Source organism: Ostrea edulis, chromosome 5 (assembly GCF_947568905.1).
Source record: "Ostrea edulis chromosome 5, xbOstEdul1.1, whole genome shotgun sequence".
NCBI lineage: Eukaryota > Metazoa > Mollusca > Bivalvia > Ostreida > Ostreidae > Ostrea > Ostrea edulis.
The window spans coordinates 53,812,414-53,837,339 of NC_079168.1; the positions used below are offsets into that span (position 1 = coordinate 53,812,414).

The 24,926-nt window shown below is 35.4% G+C and overlaps 1 protein-coding gene across 3 annotated transcripts; it reads left to right on the forward strand.

Annotated features, from left to right (window-relative positions):
- The first annotated feature begins 927 nt into the window (after positions 1-927).
- LOC125649699 (solute carrier family 28 member 3-like) lies at positions 928-21,937 on the forward strand. Of its 3 annotated transcripts, none has more exons than XM_048877405.2 (11): positions 928-1,028; positions 10,469-10,860; positions 11,048-11,192; positions 11,430-11,621; positions 12,145-12,306; positions 13,622-13,747; positions 18,090-18,220; positions 18,973-19,156; positions 20,324-20,572; positions 21,554-21,734; positions 21,834-21,937. In XM_048877405.2, exons 1-11 carry the CDS (start codon positions 966-968, stop codon positions 21,848-21,850), a joined length of 1,842 nt encoding a protein of 613 aa, XP_048733362.2. In that variant the 5' UTR covers positions 928-965; the 3' UTR covers positions 21,851-21,937. The 3 variants fall into 3 exon arrangements, 2 of the variants coding, with proteins under 2 accessions (XP_048733362.2, XP_048733363.2); XM_048877406.2 differs by having other exon boundaries at positions 20,324-20,458; XR_008802883.1 differs by lacking the exon at positions 21,834-21,937 and having other exon boundaries at positions 20,324-21,140; positions 21,554-21,684.
- The last annotated feature ends 2,989 nt before the right edge of the window (positions 21,938-24,926 follow it).

Below are 24,926 nucleotides of genomic sequence, written 5' to 3' on the forward strand. Positions count from 1 at the left end.
CATTCAATTTCCGTGGAATCTTGATCTAGTAAGCATAATACATGTACGATATATGGTGAAAATATGTTTAGCTTTTATGTTCAAAGGTTGTATACAGTGAATTGAATCATCAAGAAAGACAACTCTCAGATATTTTTTTGCGACGTTATGACATGAAAGTACCGTAGGAGTTGCATTTCTTCATGATACAAGGGTTCGATGAAAACATTTAAAGAAAAAAAATGTACAAAGTATACACTGTTATTTAGGCCTAAAGTAAAATATACAAATTGGACCCCTTTTAAGAAGTTGGACCTTATCCAGTATGGGATGGGTTCCTTCTTGGAAAACAATTCTAGATCCGCGTATGTCTTCACATCACTATCACTATCTAATTTCTGGGAGTATTGCACTTCGGTTTTTCCAGATTAGAAAGGCTCAGTTTAACAAGTCATATCCATAAAAGTTATGATAGCAGAAGGTTTCACAGATACATGAATATCCTTTTGCAAATCTAGAGGCGGGAGGGTAGGGTTCAGTTTTTCAATTGAAAATGTTTATCAGAAAATTTTGATTGAACTCATTTTTGATGTTGCAATCCCCCTTTTTGAATGGAAAAAGTACCACAAGGTCGCAACACCCCCTCCCCCTTCACTTCAAAATTTTCTGGGCTTTCTCGGAAAATTCTTTACCACTTTTAAGCTCCATGTCAAATATTTACTCATGTGAATCAAATAATATAATATATATAACCCTGTTTGAAATATTGAACATAAAAAATTCCATGATTGTGACACAAATTAAAGATAATCACAAATGCAGCCATGGCAAACAAAATAACGACCACATTCTAACTGATTACCAAGAGCAAGAATCATAAACTCATTGATATGATTAGTGATAATACGCCATAATGATATCAGATAAAGGTTTCGAAAGGTCAAACAGCTGGAGTTCTACTGAATATTTGGAGTTTATAACTAAATATGGCAACCACATCCTCTAAGTTGGAATGTGTTATGGAGTCCGAACGATTTATAAATGAAGAGGTAAGCAGAATTATTGCATTGATGTGCGTTAATGAATATGCGTTGTCAGTAAAAAAAAAAGTTCCTGTTTTTCAAAATCTTCCCGCACGGTGACACGTTTGGGACTTTCCTGAGAAATCATTTGTAAGGGAATGGATATGCAATGTAGTAACAAAAACTAAAAACAGTTCTAACAGTGTAGATTTAATGAAAAGTTTTATTGTTCTATAGTTTTATTGAAGAAATGGGATTTACTTTATAGATCATGAGAAAAAAAACCTCTAGGTTTCATAAGATTATCTAGGTTACTTAAGGTCAGAGTAATTATTTTCTGTTTTGCATCATGTGGGGCTTGAAAGACCTGTCAGTAAGCGAGAAAGAAAACCAAACCATTACAAAAACAAAAGATACAAAGAGATAAAATTATCAAGTCTCCTCAAACATTCTGAGTATGGCCATACACTTTCGTTCTTCATATTCAAACCATATTTTACTCATTAAATGAGCAGGATTGGGCAACAAGCTACGTCATTCATATCACCCCCTCGTATTTGTTTTGCGCAATCTCGTAAGGATAACCGATATTCGTCGTCAGTTACCCGCATGTGAACGCAAATCAGTAAAAAACCAACTCACTTTTTGAACAATCACGTGTAAAATCAACGGCAGATGGCGCTTCTGTTATTTGTACATGTAACGTAACGGTGATATTCTCAGCCATTCTGTCTTAAAACGCAACGAAACAAACCTTTCCGGAAATGTGTGTATTAGTGTCCATATAAAAAGTTAGAACTAGCGCACTGTATGATACATGTAAAGACCGGATACTATCCCGATGGACCTGTTTAAAATTCTTATGCTTTATCTAAATGGTGACGAAATTAATTTAGTGGGTACCACTAGTTGAAATAAAGCTATAAATGGCGACTAGAGAAAACAACTGTTTGCTTCCATCTCTTATTAACCAAAGAAAACGAAAATATTCGATAAAAATCGGAAGGAAAGCGTGAATGTTTTCATTAACAGTTATATATGACACGATAAAAAGGAAATTGGTTTCTAGATGTATGTACAAGTGTAAATAGCATATTATCAAGACAGGTCATCTCTCCATTGCCCCCATCGGTCGGCTGGCCCCATTAACCTGCATGCAAATGTAAATAATTACCCAGAGGCCTTTTCGACACTTTCATTTCTTCTGAAGATGCCAACGGTGAACGAGACTCAGGTAATAACGTTTTTGTCACATTTTATCTGTTTGTGGTTAATTGTGTCATACACATGCGCATGAGATGTACATGTATGTACATCGATAACGACTAAAAATTCTCATTTTATTCCAGTATGAAAAAATAACCCACTGTCAATATCATAATACTAGTGAAAGGTCAACAGGTCACCATACAAGCTTATTAACATATTCATCATATCACAAAATTCCTCATTAAATTTACGATACATTTTGCAGTAATTTGTACTAGAGAATATCGCATGTTAATTGCTGTGATATTTGATCTCTTCCATTTGTATTCTATATTTGAACATTTGAATTATATATTATATATTTTTATTTTGCATTCTATAATTGTGAATTTGCATAATATATTTTCTATTTCTATTATATAATTTTCTATTTGTACTCTAAAATTGTCCATTTGTATTGTATATTTTCTATTTGTATACTGTAAATGTCTATTAGTATGGTATAGTTGTCTATTTGCATTGTGTAGTTGTTTATTAGTATTCTATATTTTCTATTTGTATTCTATATTTTCTATTCTTATTCTATAATTGTCTATTTGTATTGTATAATTGTCTATTTGTATTCTATAATTGTCTATTTGTATTGTATAATTGTCTATTTGTATTCTATAATTGTCTATTTGTATTGTATAATTGACTATTTGTATTGTGTAGTTGTCTATTCGTATTGTATAGTTGGCTATTTACATTGTATAGTTGTCTATTTGTATTCTATAATTGTTTATTTTTATTGTATAATTGTCTATTTGCATTGTATAGTAACCTATTTGTATTCTATAATTGTCTATTTGTATTCTATAATTGTCTATTTACATTGTATAGTTGTCTATTTGTATTCTATAATTGTCTATTTGTATTTTATAATTGTCTATTTACATTGTATAGTTGTCTATTTGTATTGTATAGTTATCTATTTGTATTCTATAATTGTCTATTTTTATTGTACAATTGTCTATTTGTATTCTATAATTGTCTATTTGTATTGTATAGTTGTCATTTTGTATTCTATAATTGTCTATTTGCATTGTATAGTTACGTATTTGTATTGTATAATTGTCTATTTATATTGTATAGTTGTCTATTTGTATTCTATAATTGTCTATTTTTATTGTATAATTCTCTATTTGTATTCTATAATTGTCTATTTGTATTCTATAATTGTCTATTTGTATTGTATAGTTGTCTATTTGTATTCTATAATTGTCTATTTGCATTGTATAGTTACCTATTTGTATTGTATAATTGTATATTTACATTGTATAGTTGTCTATTTGTATTCTATAATTGTCTATTTTTATTGTATAATTGTCTATTTGTATTCTATAATTGTCTATTTGTATTGTATAATTGTCTATTTGTATTCTATAATTGTCTATTTACATTGTATAGTTGTCTATTTACATTGTATAATTGTCTATTTGTATTGTATAGTTGTCTATTTGTATTCTATAATTGTATATTTGTATTGTATAATTGTCTATTTGTATTCTATAATTGTCTATTTGCATTGTATAGTTGTCTATTTGTATTGTATAGTTGTCTATTTGTATTCTATAATTGTCTATTTACATTGTATAGTTGTCTATTTGTATTCTATAATTGTCTATTTGTATTCTATAATTGCCTATTTGTATTGTATTGTTGTCTATTTGTATCGTATAATTGTCAATTTGTATTGTATAGTTTTCTATTTGTATCCTGCAATTTTCTATCTGTATTCTATAGTTTTCTATTTGCATTGTATAATTGTCTATTTATATTCCATTTTTTTGTTTATATTTATGTTATTACAGTAGCAATATTCCATTCTCACCTACATATATCATTATGATGTTTATGTCTCTTTCCCGCTGTATGATACGTTATTATACAATAGAAATAACGAATATACTAGCAGAATTCAAAATCATATAACACAAATAGAAAACATACAATACAAATGGACAGTTATGTAATACAAATAGAAAATTATATAACACAATTAGACGTTAAATACACAATGCAAATATACAATTATAGAATGTAAACGGAATAGACGGAATATTGCAATACTAGTATATTACATGCCAAAAAAGAAGTGCATGAATGGTTTATATTTAAAACTTGTAATTACAAATGATATAATTAAGTTTGACGTTATAATTATGCATATACAATTCATGTACATGATGTGGTACCTATCAATAGGTTGTCCCTAAAAACCAACCACTGCACAGTTTTGAGGTAATTGGTTACCCCTTGTATAATTAATAAAGAAACTAACGAAGAGCAATGCATACTAAAGAAACCGCCATTGATCTTCTGAAGCAATCAGACACACAACAATGGATGTAACTATCCACAGCTAGTTGTATTCGGCGCATCCGCGCGTCAATCATGGTCAATGTTTTCCAGTAGAATTTGCTGTGGTAATAAACACTCAAATGAGCTTGATTTTCTTTACTTTTTAGCGTTAACGCTTTTTTTTTATGGAAATAGCTTACGCAAATATCGAGCCCAATCAAAGTTTTTTTTCAAAGACAACAAATTAATGATATTAAGTGTCTTTTAGCTATCGATATATATTTTGCCCTAAACTGTTTATATCTATATGAGAATTCACAATTTTAGGACCTAGGATACAACCCAGTGGTTTCCACTTTTACGACAAATTGTTTCTTAATAAATAAATAAGAGTCCCTCCCCCTCCCCAGTGTCTAAATATTAATCAGCCGTCAGACTTTTATCCATTGTTATGTACATAATTCCTACTCAAATTGTCAATATCATATTTTTCAATATATTTACCTCGCCTGTGCCCATATGAAGCCCCCCCCCCCCCCCCCCCCCCTTCATCAGCACTCCAAATTCCATGCGAAACTGTGCATATACATGTAAGACCCTAATTGGTACTTGATTTATTTGGAAGGAAGTGATAAAATTTCAGATAAACTGGCCAGTATTTGCATTACATATGAGAATGGATTTGATTTATACATTGACATACAGTTCTTTAGAATAAATCATTTTTGAACCACAGACCTTCGGGCATGAATTATGCACCCCCCTAATTTTTTTCTGATCTGGGGTCGACACATTTATTTTCTTTTTATACTTATGTTTTGTAAATATACATTAAAGATTATCGAAATGTCTTTTACGTATAAGTAAAAACCCCGTTATCAGTAATATTTCTTCTTGATTTAGTACATTTTTAGATGATATTTAAGGTATATTTACAATGCATAAGTTAAAAAGGTGTGTAGAAGGTTAAGGGGGAGGCGTGTTGCATGATCCATCATACCTCAAATGTTCGTGTATATATCAAAACTACCCATATTGTGACCTCACCACGCAATCGGAATTCCTCGAATGTCTGCGCACTCGACATACTGGCAATGCATTAAATTCACTCATGGATGGCATCGTATTACATCCGAGATCTATGTCGAGTGCGCGAGACATTCGAGGAGTTCCGATTGCCTCACCACGTGCGACTTCTGGTGAAATATCGAGCCCGAAACGGACGATAAAGAATAAGCGATTAATTTTCTTTAGAAAAATTCTGACGCGCGGGCGCGCCAAATACAACTTGCCCTATCCACCGCTACTTTATTTTTCTCCCAATGACCTTGTTCATATGACCTTAATTAAGAAATATGAAAACACAATCCTCCAGAAATGAACTCCGTTTAAAATATTGTTTTATACACTGTACATAGCTTTTTGAAGTCCAAGTCGTCACAGTATATTACTAACTAGTATGCATAGAATTAAGCACAATCGGAAATTTGTTTGAAAAGGACCACTTTATATAGAAAGTAAGGCTGATTCTTTTTGAACTTTGTCTCTCAATGACCTTGTCCATACGACCTTACTCCAGAAATCTGATTGATTAATTGTATATTGTTTAACGTCACTCTCGAGAATTTTTCACTCACATAGAGATGTCATCATTGCCGGTGAAAGGCTGCAAAAATTAGGCCTATACTCGGCGCTTATGGCCTTTGAGCACGGAGGGAACTTTATCGTGCCACACCTGCTGTGACACGGGACCTCGGTTTTTGCGGTCTCATCCGAAGGACCGCCCCATTGGACTTTTGCGAGAACGACTGACTTTCACGGTCAATGGCTGACTTGGACATTTAAACCTGAGTATTGTATGGAAGCACGATATCGTTAAATATATGTAAAGTCGAATTGTTGGAAAGTATATAGGGAACTTCTGCCTCGCTCTTGAGCTAGCTTGTTTAGTGATTTCTCTTGAGCACGCAAGTTAAGGAAAGGCGAGCGTGTTCAAACCTCTGCACGTTACAAAATGGTGACAGTGTAGTGACTCTGGTGTTTGGCTGTACAGAGGCTTGCTTCAGGTATAGCCTGGTGCCCTGGCCTTCCCATAATGCTCCGCAAACGAATGCTTCATTTGCGGAGCATTATGGGAAGGCCAGGGCACCAGGCTAGCTTCAGGTAAAGTACGTTTGGAACTCAGGGACTGTGTGTCCTTATACGCACGTTGTTTCGTCCTGGGACGACGACGGTTGTCGTCGTGAACGGCAGATGCTTTTGCTGAAGAGGTGCCAAAAATAAGAGAAGACCCATGCTAAGCTTCGGGACGAAGCCTCCCTGAACGGGGGAAGTGTAGCACACAGTATGTAGGGAATTTCTACGGCCTTGATGGTGAGCTAGCTTTTCTAGTGATATGGTAGAGTATCTCTCTAAGCAACGACGAGCGTGTTCAGATCGCTGCATGTTACAATATTATTACGGTAGGCCTGTTACGTTTCAAACCATTTGAACTTCTGTCATCTATCTGACAATTATCAAAACATAATTCTTTATTTTTTCCTTAAGCTATACAGCTCATCGGTTATAAATACAAAATATTTACAAATATATACAAATAATACAGTAGAGGGTGAGTAGACATACAGATACAATTTTGAGGATATAAAATCAATGAATTTCAACATACATATAACAATACACGTGAATAATATGTCGAAGCAAGTACAGAATTCATAAGTTACATGAAGATCGAAACTTTGTAGCCTGTTGTAGGAACTTTCCTAAATTATTGAGTTCTTTTGTATTATTTACACTAAGAAGCTTTACTAATTTGAAGACACTGGGTTTCTTGTAATAAAATGTTTTGATATATTTAATTCTTAAACATAAAACCACAAGGCTATTGATTCATGCATGCATACCTGGGTGTAAAATCTTAACTCGCACAGATACCTTGATTCATTGTTTAAACTTTACAAAAAGTCATTGCATCGTGATAAATCGAATGTAAATTTATTATGCAGGAGTTTTGCGTTTTATTTTATAAAAATGTACGAAGGTGTTATACAGCTTTATTCAATCAAACACACACAAGTACAACACAGAACATGATAAACATTCGGAATTACATGTGCATCTGCACTTATGCACATCTGCAGCTCTCTGGGAATATATGTGGACATACCAGAGAGCTACAGATCCACCCATTATATAAACCTTCGATTTACGGCGCAGGTCGATGTATTCTTGCATCATAATATAAAAAAATTCCTAACATATTTTCCCAGTATATTTCTTAAAGCCGCATGTGAACCGAAAACTCATATCTTCAATTGATTCCGTTTGTAGAGATAGCCATGTTAGGTAGCAGTCAATTCGAACCCCGTTGATTTTTATATCTATTCATTCTATCCAATATGAAGTACGTAAATATTGAAAAGTAACCCTAGTACGTTATGAAAGCCATGAGTCTGGTCCCCGTCTCCGATTAATCTTTTCAATACTGACATATAAAAACAGGGCTTGGCAGGGATGGAACTGGAATTGTTTCATCTAAAATATTTAACTAACAAGAGGCCCACGACATAGCATTGAAGGAGATCTATGCTATTTAAATGGTTTAAACATAAATACTAATTCCTAGTTTGGCCCCATCCTGGAGTCAGAACGTCTACCCCGGATATCATGAAATTTACAATTTCGGTAGAGGCTTTCCAGCTCTACGTGACCAGATCTATGTATTCAGTTTTTCTTACGGATGTAAGGAAGATTTATTAACATTGGTTAATTTTTGCTCCAACCTTAAGACCCCGGGGGTGCAGAAGCCCTGCAATTTATACTTTATACCCCCTTGTCCCAAAGATGCTTCATACCAAATTTGAAAAAAGGCAGTTATCAGGAAGAAGTTAAGAATGGTCAAGTGTTTGCGCACGACGACGGATGCTGACCAAATGCATTAGGTCAGGTGACCTAAAATATTTATAGGGATATTAGGTCACACGGAATTTGCTGTTTTAGAGAGTGAGCGAGTATGGAAATGAACCGGAACAACTCTATAATACATGTATTTGTACAATTTGACCATTTCTGTACATTGCATCAGTTCATCACTTATTCATGTATACAGATATGTCACGAAAAGGTTTCCGTATTATATGCTCGTGTCAAAGTCAGCCGTTGACTGTAAAAGTCAGCCCATCTCGCAAAAGTCCATTTAGAAGCCTCATACGACAAGCAAAGGGGAACTGAGGACCTATTCTAACTCCGATCCCCACGGGATCTCCAGAAATCTAACATACCTCTCTGTTTTAAGGAACATGTATATCAAGAGTGGGCATTTTATTTCTGTTACAAAGACAGGGTCAGAAGAAACTTCTTCATTGTTTTCGGTACTGACTAGAACTCGGTCCCGGTCTTCGGTCCCGTGACTAAAACCCGGTCTTTGGTCCCGTGCATTTAGCATTGTTTTTATTTGTCGGTCCCTACGGTCCCGGAGTTTTCATATATTATATTAGCAAAGAGGAAAATGATATGATCAATCAACTATCAGAATGCAGGCATGAGAAGCCATGCCTAAGTTAACGAGTAATGGGACTCAAATATCCTGATATATTCTGTTTTTATCGAATATAAAAAATCGGGGATCGGGACTGGGTTTTAGTCACGGGACCGAGACCGAAGACCGGGACCGAGTTTTAGTCAGTACCATCTTTTTCTCATCACTTAGCCTTGAATTAGAGTCGTGACACACCTTCATGTCACAAACAAAAATTTCAATGTGATTTTGTCAGTTGTTGAGATGCATAGGAGATACAGAGATCACAATTCTTTGTTATGTAAACAAGGCTCGTGCCATGTTTTTGTTTACATATGTTAAATAAACGTTTCGTTTAAAGCAGATTTTCTTGGTTCAATTTACAAGTTAATTATGAACATAATTGAATAGTTTCTAGTGTTTGGGACATCTTATTTTGTTTTAAACATGATGTTTTCTATTAAGCAATCTTATGTAAACAAAATCACTGCACGGGCCTTGTTTACATAACGAAGAATTGTGAGTGCTGTAACTCACTTGTAGCTCAACAACTGATATTGAAATTTTGGTTGACCATAAGAAATACTTTAGTTAAGCATTGTAACAATAAAAATGGAAAAATAAAATTTGAAAATGTTCAGCTCAAATCGTGTCCATGTCCCTTTAAAAGCGAAAGTACGATAAAGAATCCCATCACGGCCTTAATTACAATGCATTGGTCAAATTGTTGGCACTTCAATTACAGCTGGCGACGTCCCCAATATAAGTGAGTGAAAAATTCCCTAAAGGAACGTAACATTAACAACGTAATGACACAAGCACGAATTTTAAATGGTTTCCTGCCGGTGACCTTTACCTTCACTAAATGACTTTCGGAAAAGGTTATGCCACATCTTCAAGTCATAATCAATCTTTGTGTATAGTGTTAAACATATACTTTATTTTAAAATTCATGACGCGAACATGATTGCACAGATAGACGAAGGGCTCCTATAAACTCCCAAATAGTGAAATGAATATTTGAATTTTTGTTCCCTTCAAAATAGACAAATATACACTTTCAAAGAAAATAAAAACAAGCATTAACAAGATGTGTTTGTGAAACACTGATGCCCCCGATCACAAGTGGAACTAGGTTAAAGTTAAAGTAACAAGGTCAACAATGTTGGTGTCAATGGAAAGGTCTTGCCACAAGAAATACAGACACCAAATATGAAAGCTCTACCTCTGATGGTGTAAACGATATGACTAAGGTTAAAGTTGGGGGTTTTTTTTGGTCAAAGACAGATTCCAGGGGTATAAAAATCTGTTTTGATCTAAAATTTAAATTTTCAATGAAAATATTTCTAAGTTAATACATTGTATAATATAAGTTATATGCCTGCAATCTCCATTATAGGCTCCAAACAACAGTACACCAGAATCCACATCTGTAATTGTGTCATACCAGTACGTTCCTCCGGAATGTTTGAAAAACTGTTCTCATCTCAATCCAGTGGTCAGCGTTCGAAAATCCTTAGACAGACTGGTAAAGAAACACCGAAAAAAGATCAAAATGTGCTTCCGAATGTTTCTTATTTTAGGATATTTTGCATATTTCATTGGAGCAATGATTTATCGTTTCGGTGACGAGGGTTCGATTCGTTTACTTGTTGTAACAACCGTTGTTATATCTTGTTATGCAATGCATGTGATAAAAAATCAGTGCGGAAGTCGAGTGGAAGCTATCATGAACAATACTAGTAAAAATCACAACTTTCCGAGTGAAAGAACAAGGCATATTTTGAAAAGGTAATTTTTTTCTTCTGCAAACAGTGTATACATGTATGTATTAATTTGATATTTTAAATTACCTAGATATGTACCCATGAACGCCAACAAAGAATTTATGTGAAATACATGTATATAACTTTTGGAGTATTGTTAACAGAATATAAATTCTAAAAATAGTAACTATGAAACAATTAATAATTGACAGGATATTGACAGTCTACGTCATCTGCGTCATCGTCATTTATATCACCACAACAGTCTTTCTGACGGATCCTTCCCGCCTTATACCTGTCGCCGGTTTACTCATTTTCACGTTCGTGCTGTTTTTCTTTTCAAAAGATCCCGAACAGGTATAAGTAGTCATGCATAATATCTCAGTTTTTAACAACTTTATGAAAAGGAACAGACGGATAATTACAGATATTTCGTTTAGATTTACCTACCTTTAGCAAAGAAAATATAAATATCAATGTAGCAATTATACAAACAAAAAGATCCTTTTGTTACCAAAAATGTAGCTTGGCAGACTTAGTGTCATACACGTTTTCTTCATGGCACCTTACACATAGTTTGGTATCTTATGCTAGGTTTCGTGGCGGCCTGTATTGTGGGGGTTTCTGCTGCAAATGATCTTTGCCTTGATAGTTCTCCGGACCAGCTGGGGCTATGGTGCATTTGACTGGCTGGGGAAAAGAGTCACAGAATTTCTCGATCATACAGATAATGGCGCCAGATTTGTGTTTGGGGATGGTTTTATGGAACACTTTTTTGCATTTAAGGTAAATGCATTGCAACTGAAAGGTAAAGCACTTGTAGAGTTTTATTTTGAAACAAGACTTCGTATGAACTGCGTGAAAACTTATAATAATCTGAAGTTTTGTACGAACTCATGATCTTTCATGCGTCCTTTTGAAACAGGAATGAAGTCACATGTTAAGGTAATTCCACCCCTCCAATTGTATGATATCTAACAAGCTAAGATGAATGTTATTTCAAGGTTTATGAATACATGTGCATCCAATAAAATATGAAACGTAGGAATAGAACTTAAATAAAGCTTCAACAACTTTACTTCAGTAACTAAATGTTTGTATCAGTACCCTGTTTTGTGTAGTGGGGGGCTATTGTTATATTCTCAATGCACTAACTTTTCCATTGTCGCTAGACACGCTTACTGAGTCCGCGAGTCCCTACCATTATACTGTGAACGAAGAAAATAGGCGTGGTTTGCGACGATGCAATGTTTCGGACATTCACACTCGGCATCTTTAACTGATACTCCATTTTTATTTTTCCATACAGGTGATGTCAGTTATATTTTTCTTCAGCGCAGTCATATCTATTCTGTACTATATTGGATGGATGCAAATTCTGATAGAAAAGATGGCCTGGGTAATGCAGTACAGCTTGGAAACTTCCGCCATGGAATCCCTCCACGCCGCCGTCAACGTCTTTGTTGGATGGGTGAGTCATCTACACCCTGAAAATGGAAATTTGGACTTATTCCAATGGACGAAGTGAAATGATTGTATATTGTTTTACTTCCCTCTCGAGAATCTTTCACTCATATGGAGACGTCACCATTGCTGGTGAAGGGATGCAATATTTAGGCCTACAGTGTATGCTCGGCGCTTAAGGTCATTGAGCAGGGAGGGATCTTTATCGTGTCACACCTGCTGTCACACCTCGGTTTTTGCAGTCTCACCCGAAGGACCGCCCCATTTAGTCGCCTTTTACGACAAGCAAGGGGTATTGAGGACCTATTCTAACCTGAATCCCCACGGGATATTTTCCGATCACCAATAATTGGAATACTAGTAACCATTCTAGAAATAGGTTAATTAATCTCCATCTATTAACAATCAGAACTCCTTGAATGTCTCACGCACTCGACATAGACACATGCCGAGTGCTCGAGGCATTCGGGGACTTCGATTGCATTTATTAAATATATTCTAATAATTGAACTAAAATTGGATTTTGGAGGGAAATCTATCCTGGGGCCATTTTTCTTCAATCTAACCTGAATCCGTTTTTCTTTGGGGAATTGTGACTCAGACTAGTCTTTATGGGGCTAAATACTATACGAGTGAAATTCTGTGTTACAAACTGGTTTGCATTGGGTTAAGGTAACCCGGATTAACAGAACCACAAAGTATAGACTGCATCGCATTCATGCTGAAGTTTTCAAGTGGGTTGACTGAACCTGACTGAAATATACTGCCACAAATACCTGCAAATATTTCGAAGTTGTATTTACCTGTTTAAGGTTGGAAAAGCTTGTCATATCTGAATGCTTTTTTCCCCTTCAAAATCCAGCTTTCATTTGTGAGCTAGTTCGATCATCAATTTTAGTAACTAGAGTTGAACCAAAGTACGACCAAACTGCCTTTGGTTGAAACCAGAGGGGTGTCACTGCGCAATGTCTGGTCTACCATACAGCAACCTTTGCTTACAGAATGTTGAACTTTAGTAAACAGACATGCGCACTGAAGGTCTGGAAGCAAGCCGGACATGCGCAATGAAGTTTCGAAAGTAATCTAGACAACTACTATGGTTGATGATCGAATTAGATCACACGTGCCAACTTCGCATTCACACTGCACTTGATCCGGTTAACATGTTACAGTCACCTTGGCCCACTTCTAAAGTAGGTTAGTTACCCAATTTAAAGGCATTGTGAGTTAACATACTATGACAACTTGTGTTCAGCAGTATTAACTTTGTAATGTGGACTGGTTCTTAATCGTAGTAACATTACTAACAGAATTTGTTTTAGGCCGAAACTACGACGATAATCAAGCCTCTTTTTGACAAGATGACCCTCTCGGAACTTCATACCGTGATGACGAATGGATTTGCAACAGTGGCCGGAAGCACATTAGTAATCTACATCCTTTTTGGGGTATGGACAACCGCTAGCTGTGTTTCTTTCCCCTAACCCGGAAACCATGAAATATTTCACCCCATACCGTAAATAAATGTTTCCGGATGAAATATCAAATACAATTTGAGCCACAGTCTATATACAAATAATAACTCCACATGAAGAGATCCCGATGACCAAGGGACGACATTTGCTGGTTTTAAAAATCATCACCTACGAACCTTCAGAGATATAGTTTCTATGACCCTATTATTCCAGGTCAAAGTTTAAGGTAACAAGGTCATATGTGCATGTGGTGAGATATTTACAGTTTCTGGGTATCGTAATATACGCAATTTGAAATTTAGCTATGTAAAATTACCCGGCATCATCATGTTATTCGCTCCGCAGAGCGAATTAGCATGTATTCTACGTACTTAAATACACAAATGTAGCATTTATTCCGTAAATGTGAATGAATGATTTTTGCTTTTATAAACGGAATAAATAGCATGATTATAAAACGTCAATAGTTAACACGTATAAACCAAACATGTCAAACTAATTCACCCCGCGGAGCGAATAACATGATTATGCCTCAACGTGCAAACACCTGCTGCGACACGGAACCACCGTTTTTAGGGTCATATCCAAAAGACGCGTGATTCTCGCTTCAAAATGTCGAGCGTTTGACGAAAGAACAGTCACTACCTATGTTTCCATCTTAGGTTTGACGCTGCCATGGCAGGATTGGGCTCGAACTCACGACCCTCCGATCATAATGACGAACGTTCTATCACTGAGCTACCGCGACAGGTCGCATGGTGAGATACTGATATGCTGTCCTACTATCTCAAATGCAATGTTGAGTTTTACATGTAGAAATACACACATTGCTTCACATGAATGGTCCCTATCAATCTTCTTTTCAACACCAGGTCAAATGCATATTAGTAAGATAGGTTTCAAATGTGGTTAGACATTGATCAATGCAACTTCATATGAAGGTTTCTATGAGAATACAGTTTTGAAGGTTACGGTCGCGATATCAAAGTTAACCAAATTGATTTTCAATGTATACCTCCTTTCAACAATTATAAGATGTGATGAATCGTTACGAAAGCTATACAGCGAATGATAGCGAAATTGGATCCACAATAGTTCAAGGTCATTGTTTACAGTTAAATATTTGCTTTTAACTTTTTTTGGAAAGTCCATTTGAACTGAAGCAGGTGTCGCTTGATTATCCCTCTTTGATGTAAATGTGTATTTAATTAAGAAAAAAAAATTCATTGTTGAAAATACATGAGAGCATGAAGTTCGAAGTTTCACGTCGGCATGAAACGCGGAGGTGAAGTTTATTTCTTATATTTACATTCTACTTTCATTTCTGTCAGAATCCCAGCCGTTAAAATGGATGTACTATATTTATCTGAATAATACGCGCATTCTTTACAACTGTATCGTCGTATACTAAGAATTACAATAACATAAGGCACTTCATTAGCTTGAAATTACACCGAACAACACCCTTCCAATAATGCAGATCATTTGCGCTTCCAGGGAATATGCAATGCTGTGTCATGTTTTGTCGTTGTTTTCGGAGATAAGAGATTAATAGAATCCTTCATTAGTACGAGTGTGAGATAGGGAAATTCCACCGAGGGGACAAGATTCGCAGTCTTGGACGAGGCTTTGCCGAGTCCTAGACAGCGAATCTTGTTCCAGAGGTGGAATTTCCCTATCCCACACGAGTAAATAATGAAGGATTATTTTTCTCACATTTTAACTACAGTTTAGTGCATAAAAGTAGGAGCTTTCAGAAAATTTTAGATTATCAAAATCCTCATTTGAACTTCGATGCAAAAACTAATTAGATAGGCAGAAAGAGCATACCCGAAAATGGTTTACACTGTAAGTGTAAACTAAAAAACCCAAGGTTGTCCACCAGAAAGCTATACTACATTAAAATTTAAAGATAACAATGCAAAATATTTTTACTTCACTGTGTAACGTAAATCTTCACCGTGTAACGTAAATCATAGAAAATATATGACGTCACAATCAAATGACGTCGCAGCAGTGTGAGACATATAGAATATCACACTCTAATGTTGATCTCGGACCTGGGATTGGCCCCGAGAGTTGATCTCGGCCCGAGCCCGTAGGGCGAGGGCCGAGATCACTCGAGGGGCAATCCCAGGTCCGAGATCAACATTAGAGTGTGATATTGTTTATATCATATACCTAAAACACAACAAGTTGATAAACATTTTTTTTTTTAATTGGGGGGGGGGGGGGGGGGGGGGTCATTGACCCAAACATAAATACATGGTATACTGTACAACGATATTTGACTATTTCATTCCTTCAGAGAGTTTACTTTAATGGTTACGTTTCCAGTACTATTGACATTGTGAAACATGCTAAAGTCTGGGTTTTGTAGCTTTATTCCATTGCTGATTTTTATTTATTTTTTCGGATTTACCAAACTCGCCCGTTTTCAATATTTCATATAATTTGTAAGAGTTGTAGAACTTTGTTTACGTGGCGTCATCGTATGAACGGGAATGTTTACAGATCTGATGCTGCTATTTCTTTGCTTAAGAAATGTTACCTGATACTGAAGTAAGTTTTTTTTACCGTTTCCCATCTGTTTAGCATCTATAAGTCGTTGAAATACGTCGGAAGATAATGGTTCTACTTTTCTCGTTTTATTGCCAAGTCCTCGGGATTTTAGATTTCAGAAATCGTTTTAAAACAGTTTTCTACATCAAAATTGCTGTAAATTAACAGTTTTTCTCCATTAGGACCGGGGATTTCTGAAAATGCTTCAGTATCACCCTCCATAATCCTCCTACTGTTTTCTGTCACCTAGAACGTTGAATGTTTTGAAATGAAGTTAAACGTGTTATTGTTCTAAATAAACAATTGTTACTTGGGTTACCCCCTTTGCTTAGATACTCGCTACAATTTAGCGCTGTTTTCAAAAACGTTTTTATTTAATTTTTCTGCTTAAATTAAATTTTGTCGTGGAAGAAAGTATTATATATGAAAAAAATTGTGTCTAACATCATTTTTTCATGTAGTTATGTTAGATTTCAAAAGATTAAAGAAGAAATAGCCATTTGAAATTTGAGGGCGAGACAGCCCCTTGACAACGGGCCGAGACAGAGATATCTCGGCCCTTAGAGCGAGACAGCCCTACCTACTTGCAGCTGTCTCACCCTAGCCAAGATAGGTGTATCAGGGCTGATACACTACTAGGTATATGATATAGAAAAATCTCACATGGCTGTCTCACATGGGTAAAGTCGATCTCACACTGGTGATAATGTGAGAAAATGAATGCATCCGTGCAATTGTGCCACACAATGATCATAGAAGGGAAGGGTAGTAAAATTCAATATTTTAGCATTGCATATTCCTTGAAAACGCAAATGACCAGCATTCTCAGGAAGGTGTAATATTGTGTAAAGACTTCTTAACTTTATTTACAGAAATAAGACTGTCCCTGAAGTGCAATAAAAATTTCAATATTTCATAAGTCATGATTAATATCAATTTTAAGATTTTGATTTCAATATTATATCATACAATTAAAAGAATATATGCAATATAAAAAACACAAATAAAAAAAAAAAACCATTTAGGATATACATGTAACCATAGTAAGTTTATACTGAGAGCAATAATAATAGCACCACAATAATGTTACATTAAATATAATAATAGCACCACAATAATGTTACATTAAATAATAATAGCACCACAATAATGTTACATTAAATAATAATAGCACCACAATAATGTTACATTAAATATAATAATAGCACCACAATAATGTTACATTAAATATAATAATAGCACCACAATAATGTTACATTAAATAATAATAGCACCACAATAATGTTACATTAAATATAATAATAGCACCACAATAATGTTACATTAAATAATAATAGCACCACAATAATGTTACATTAAATATAATAATAGCACCACAATAATGTTACATTAAATAATAATAGCACCACAATAATGTTACATTAAATAATAATAGCACCACAATAATGTTACATTAAATATAATAATAGCACCACAATAATGTTACATTAAATAATAATAGCACCACAATAATGTTACATTAAATAATAATAGCACCACAATAATGTTACATAAATATTTTCATCGTCGCTAGCCACGGTTACCGAGTCCTCGAGTACCCTATCCTATCTCAGAAGGTTATGACGTAGTGTGAACGGAGACAATAAGGCGTGGTTGTTGACAATGGGATATTCTATGATTTTGTGAATGTAAATCACCTAATTGAATAGGTGTCATAGTAAATTACATGTATGTGTGGTTTTATTTGATACAGGCTCCCGCCAATCACTTGATATCGGCCAGTGTTATGTCAGCACCAGCAGCACTCGGAATATCCAAGTTATTTTGGCCGGAAACCAAAGAGAGCAGAAGAGATACATCAAACGACGCATGTGTAATAAAAAGGTACCCAATTCAAAATGAACTTTGAATACAGTGTAGATATCATTATCTAAATTAGTATCACTGTGGACACACGTATATCTTATTAGGAGGTGCTTTTTATACGTTTGTGTTCTCACTAAATATGGAATCTGTAATTGGCTTATTAAGAGTACTGTGGAATCATTAGAATTCATGGTGGCTCAATTTTCGTGGAATTCGTGGGTACCCCTCACCCACGAATTTACATCCTCAAAGAATAAAGACATCCCACAGTTATCTTTCTTACACATATATAAATCCACGAAATTACATCCGCACGAACCCGTAAAAATTCAGCAATCCACGAAAATTGGCCCCACGAATTTAAATGATTCATTGGCCCCCACGAATTTAAATGATTCTACAGTAGATGTTCTTTGTTTTGACACCTGTGCTTTTAGTTGATATCCGTTATAGCAGTTCGTAATATGTCATTATTCAGTCTAATTTTCCATTTTGAAAAATGCAGGTAAAGAAGCAATTTCAATACAAATTTTGTTTTAGACAAAATTAAGGACATGGCTTAATCAAACGTGAATACATTCTGAAATCAATATTTCCTGTGATTAACTTTTCATGGCTACCACGTGTTCTTGAACGTACACTACCAACGAATCATACGTACAAGTGAGCCTCAAACTCTCCCAGAAATGTAACGGAGTTCTCGAGTGTAAAGGAAAAATATATTCTCTACGAAAGTAACCAATTCATAATAAAATAAAAATAATATTTAGGGAGGGAAGAAATATTATGGACGCAGCATCTATCGGAGCCATCACTGCCCTTCCGATTGTGGCCTATATTCTAGCCAGTGTCATCGCCTTTTTCTCCCTCTTGGGATTTGTTAATTCTACCTTGGTGTGGCTGGGAGAGAGGATCGGGCTCATCCTTCCTGATTATCCACCGCTAACCTTTCAGGTAATTTGTTGTTTGGTACAACAGAATTTAAAAACGAGAAAGTACATCATTATACGGAATTATTGTTAAATCAGAAACATTTACTTGCGCCTCTAATTGACAATGTTCAATATTCTGTCTAATATCCTTTAGAAATTCACCCTTTTAAGTCACCTGAGTCGCTCAGGTGACCTAATGCAATTAATCTGCATCCGTCAGCTTCCATCGTACTTTAACATTTGACAATTTTTTTAATTTCTTGGTAACCATCCTTCCAATTCGTTTCAATTTTGTTATGACGCATCTTTGGGACAAGGGGAAAAATATACATTTTAAATTGCAGGACTCCTGCATCCCCGGGGCCTTAGGGGTGGCACAACAACTGCTAAAAATTGACGAAATTTCAAAAATGTTCTTCTCTACAACCGCATATCTGTATGAAAAACTAAATGCATAGTGATGTAGAGCAGAAAGGCCTCTAAAAAAAATTGTAAATTTTATGGTCCTCGGGGTAGAGATTCTGACAGCAGGTGGGGCAAAACTTGGTATATACTGCTTATGTGTAAAACGTTTAAATAGCATCTTCTTTAATGCTATTGATACTAAATTGAAACTAAATAGATGTTTACAGGGAGCAGATAGCCCTTCACCAAATCAAGAATTTCATGATCCCAGGGGTGAGAGTTTTGATTCCAGGGTGGGGCCAACATTATCATAGTGACTATCATCTACATGTATATCATTGTAAGACTTCATTAATTTTGCTGATACTGTATAAAACTAAATGCATATTTAGGAAACGCAGAAAAGGATCTACCAAAGTGAATTTTGCAACCCCAGGGTTTTGACTGTAGGGCGGATCCAAAAATACAACATACAGTATATTATATCATGTAAAGTATTTCATCAGTATGGGCACTTTCGGGGGCTTTTTGCGTGTTTAAAAAGAACCCATGTTGTTTTATACTGCTGCTGAATATTAGAATTTAACTTAGATATGTAGAACGGGAAAATTATTCGATATTTCATAGCCCTTGGGGCAAGTGATACTTTTAAGTAATACTCAGATGACTGATAAGGCCTGTGGGCCTCTTGTGGAAATATTTCATTCTAAATATGTACCAGAATGATATTATCAGAAAAGATTACTACTTGTATGCACTTAAGAGGAATTATTCATTTTTACAGCTCATATGCTCTTACCTATTCTGGCCATTAGTTTTTCTGATGGGTGTAGAATCACGTGACTGTTGTGTTGTCGCACGAATGGTAGGAATCAAGACCTTCATCAATGAATTTCTAGCGTACGAAGATTTGGGAAAGGTAAGGAAAAATAATGACGTATTCGACTCTTACACGGGTCAATGGACGATGACGGCCAGCTGTGATGTATTTTTGGTGGATCGAAATGAAACCCTTAAAGGAGGAGTTCTCACAGTAAGTATTTCACACGCTGTCTCATTTTGTTTGTTTTTGCTGTTTGGTTTGTATGTTGGTTTTGTTATTTGGTTTGTATGTTGTTTTGTGGTGATTTTGTTGTTTGTTTTGTTTATTGTTTTGAGTTGGTTTGGCTTTTGTTTTGTGTTGGATTTGGTTTTTTTGGTCTGTATGTTTTGTATTGGTTTTGTTGTTTAGTTTGTATGTCGTTTTGTGTTGATTTTTAGTGTTTAGTTTGTATGTTGTTTTGTGTTCGTTTTGTTCTTTTGTTCGTATGTTGTTTCACCGTGGTTTTGTTGTTTGGTTTGTATGTTGTTTTGTGTTCGTTTTGTTGTTTGGTTTGTATGTTTTGTGTTGGTTTTGTTGTTTCGTTTGTATATTGTTTTTTGTTGGATTTGCTGTTTAGTTTGTATGTTGCTTTACGTATTATTCGAGAATTTCACTCATATAGGTAAGCCATCATCAGATTTAGATACCAAAAAGTTTGGATCAATGCAGTCGTGGCCGTAGCAGTGAGGGGCCAATATTGTCTCAACGCTTAAAGCGACATGGGACCTCTGTTTATAAGGTCATATCGTAAAGATCTGTGACTTTCACTTGTATTGCCGAGGGAAATACTTATATTAAACAGTTTTGCTTTGCTCGAGAATTTCGAAGCGAGCGGCTTAACCACTAGGCTAAGATGACCAGTCTTTACCTATCTAATAAATACTATATCACTAATACCGGACCTGGAAGTTAGAGTGCACTTTATCTTACATTTGTGATCGTTTTATAAAATTTTCATCGACGTTCTAGCTGTTTACTTTGATTAATACGTATATTCTGTATTTTGATGAAATGTTTCCAGAGAAAGTAAACACACTATAAAATACTTAGATATAAATTCAAAATCGTTAACTAAGCACATTCTCTTTCTTCAGATCTTAACATAAATCAAGTTATTTTTAATCTAGAGTATTGTGTTAAATTTGATCATAGGAACATTCAGTGGTTATTGCTACGTATGCCCTTTGTGGATTTGCCAACCTGACAGCCCTAGGGATCATGATAGGAGCACTCACCGCCATAGCACCGGACCGGAAAGAAGACATAGTTCGAGTTTCCTTCCGCGCTATGATTTCTGGGTGTTTTGCCTGCTTCATGACTGCATGCATAGCAGGTGAGTTATTCTTTGTGTATTTGTGAAGAATTTTAAAACTAATCTGCATTTTCCACTTTGCAAATTTAAATTTTCATTTTTTTTTTTTATTGCTTTCAGGAATACTTTCTGCATAGAAGCTTGAAATCCGAGGAGAAGGCATATATATATGTATCTATTTTCTACATACTTGTCTGTATTAAAACAATATAATCCAATATCAACAACGATTTCTTGCATTTGTCTTCCTTGTTCTCTAAACGTTTTAACATTGTTACACCTTTTACTACTTATTATCGTTTATTTTTTAACTGTATCAAAATGCTCAACACAGCATATAATGTTGAACAAATCTTGAGTAACCCTCCTTTCTATCTGATTTTTGAAAATATTATATGGAAGAACAAAAAGGGATCATTTGATATGTGTTACAGTTTTATCGCCAAAAATGGAACAAACCAGAGAGTGAATGGAAAGTTATTTTAGTTTTACAATTTAATCAGGACAGGTGGAAGAAGCACAACCAGTATTACTTCAGTTGTGCAGTTAAGGTGGTTTCAGTATCGCATACAACATCCCTTTACTCAGAGAAAATCGAATTTGTAAATTTAGATTTATGTACTATTTGCAATATCCATTCCGAAACACTAACCCACTTATTTTGGAGATGTATCTATATACATGTAGAGGAACCATGAGATAAAGTTGTAGCTTGTTAAACAACACTCTGATTCCACCTACAAGTACTCTGAAGTTAAAATTTAAAAAAAAACATACTGGAGTTCCTCATTGACAATATCTTCCTAGTCTTTAATCAGGCCGTCCAACAGTCTGTTGGAAAACCCACGGGCACACACTGTACTCCTCTGTTAGCTGACCTGTTTTTATATTCTTACGAAGAAGAGTTTATTCAAAAGTTTGAGAAGAAAATTATCTTGCTGTGGTCTTCAACACGACATATAAAATATCTGCTTCATACTCTAAATGAATATTAACGGCAAACTAACAACTTAACGTTATGACAAACTGGATGATTTCATCTTCTCCATCGTCAACTTCCCATATTTATCTAGCATATACCATTATCACCTACATAGGGTGTTTATATCTCTCAACTGATACGATATGCAAGAGCTTGTTCTGCGTATGATCAGTCTATAAATCGAGGTAGACTACTGACAAACAAGTTGATGTTACAGGTGTTTCAACAGTCTCGTTTAAAGAAAGCATTTCGCAAATTATATGGCTGTTATAATGATCTAGTTTGCCAATACAACCGATCGGTTCGTAAAGTGCTCTCTGACATATTTCATATCGATTGTTAGGCCGTTCTTGGCATATTGATTTTAACTACAGATTACTTCTTTTACCTGATCAAGATATAAGGTTCAAGGCGGGTGTGATCGGTCGACAGGGGATGCTTATTCCTTCTAGGCACCTGACCCCCATCTCTGGTATATCTAGGGGTCCTTCTTTGTATATGAACAAAGATCATTCTGTTGTTTTAAGACATGTATTTGCTGGGAATCTGCTGACTGTAATTTCTTCAAAACAAATGCCATATATCTGTAGTACTATATCAGGCGGCATCGTCGCTTATTGCCTCCGTTTACACTACGTCAAATGCCGTGGCTGTATGATTTTAGAAAAATCCTCGACTTCTTGAATATCTATGTTCTCTAGTGAACCAATCTGAGCTTCTATGATTTTTTTTATGGAAAGAAAATCATTCGGAGGTTGCTGCGTGCTTGTAGCGAAATAGTTCGAGGATTGCCGATTGAGAGCAAACTGGACACCTTTTTAGCTGTCGTAACTAATGGACACTTTTTTGTTGACTTCACCGGTGTAATAAATTCAATGTATAATATGCATAACCTCGCTGCTCTCTTTAGATAATTGTCCGATCAACTCTAGTCTTTCAGATTTCAACACATCCACTTCACCCCGAATTTTCTCATCAATTTTGAGGATACGATTAAGTTTATTAAAACAGAATTTACAAGCGTAACCACTGCTGTTAATGCAAATTTCGTTTACTTATAAATTTTAATTGCTTCTGTAAACAGGGATCTGTAGCCCCTTTTAGTCCGTTACTTCTTGTTAACAAATACTGCACGTTTTAGTTGTGGACGCAGTCATTAAAATATCGGAAATGTTATTGTGACTGTGATTGGTCAAAAACAATAACTGTCATTTTATAAATATTCATGAAAATCGAGGGTTTCGCTGATCATGCAGCCCCGGTTTGAGGTAGGGTAGGTACTACCAGACTGAGTAACCGTGCCTAGCGACGATGATCTGACGGTAGCGTTTTTGTTACAAGTGACAGTAATCCTCTGAAACTATAAACTCACATTAACATTTTATTGTATATTACTAAATTCGGTCATGATATATTTATAATTTTCTCTTGGCGTTAACCATTTATTCTTAATTAGGTTTCTTTCTTTGCAAAAAAAAAAAAAAATGAAAGTCTTGACGGTATTTCGGTTTAAGATGTGTTATCCACGCATGCACATCAAATCGAAAAACGTCGCTTTATATGAAGTTAAAGTCTGACACCCCCCCCCCCCCCACAAGTATAAACCCTTTATTTTGTTACTAGATCAGGGTTAGTTGGTTGTTTATTGTTTTCCGGGTTTGAATAGGTCCTCAGTACCCCCTTGCTTGTCGTAAGAGGCGACTTAATTGGGCGGTCCTTCGGATGAGACCGCCAAAACTGAGGCCTCATGTCACAGCAGGTGTGGCTCGATAAAGATTATCCCTGCTCAACGGTCGAAAGCGCCGAGGATTCAGCATAGGTCTTAATTTTGCAGCCTTTCACCGACAATGGTGACGTTTCCCTATGAGTGAAAAATTCTCGAGTATGACGTAAAAACAATATCAAAATAAAAATTACGTCCCATTCGAGAATTTTTCACTCATAAGACGTCACCACTGCCGGTGAAGAGCTTCAAATTTAGGCATATTCGCGGCGTTTAAGGCCTTGGGGCAGGGAGGATCTTTATCGTGAAAGATGACACGAAGCCTCTGTTTTTAAAGTATCATCCGAAGGACCGCCCCATTTAGTCATCTCTTACGACAAGCAAGGGATACTGAGCAACTCTTCTAACCCGGGTCCCCACGGAAACTAGAACATGGGTTTTTAGATATAATACAGTCAGTTAAGGTATTACCAAACACCTGTAGAATCAGTTTTCATTTGTATGTTCT

What these genes read in the sequence shown, in the direction of transcription:
- LOC125649699 (XM_048877405.2), top strand. Translation starts at nt 966, where the DNA reads ATGGCAACCACATCCTCTAAGTTGGAATGTGTTATGGAGTCCGAACGA. An exon ending in ACAAGGCATATTTTGAAAAG is followed by an intron (nt 10,861 to 11,047) that starts GTAATTTTTTTC and finishes AATAATTGACAG; the next exon opens with GATATTGACAGTCTACGTCA. An exon ending in ATCCACCGCTAACCTTTCAG is followed by an intron (nt 19,157 to 20,323) that starts GTAATTTGTTGT and finishes TCATTTTTACAG; the next exon opens with CTCATATGCTCTTACCTATT.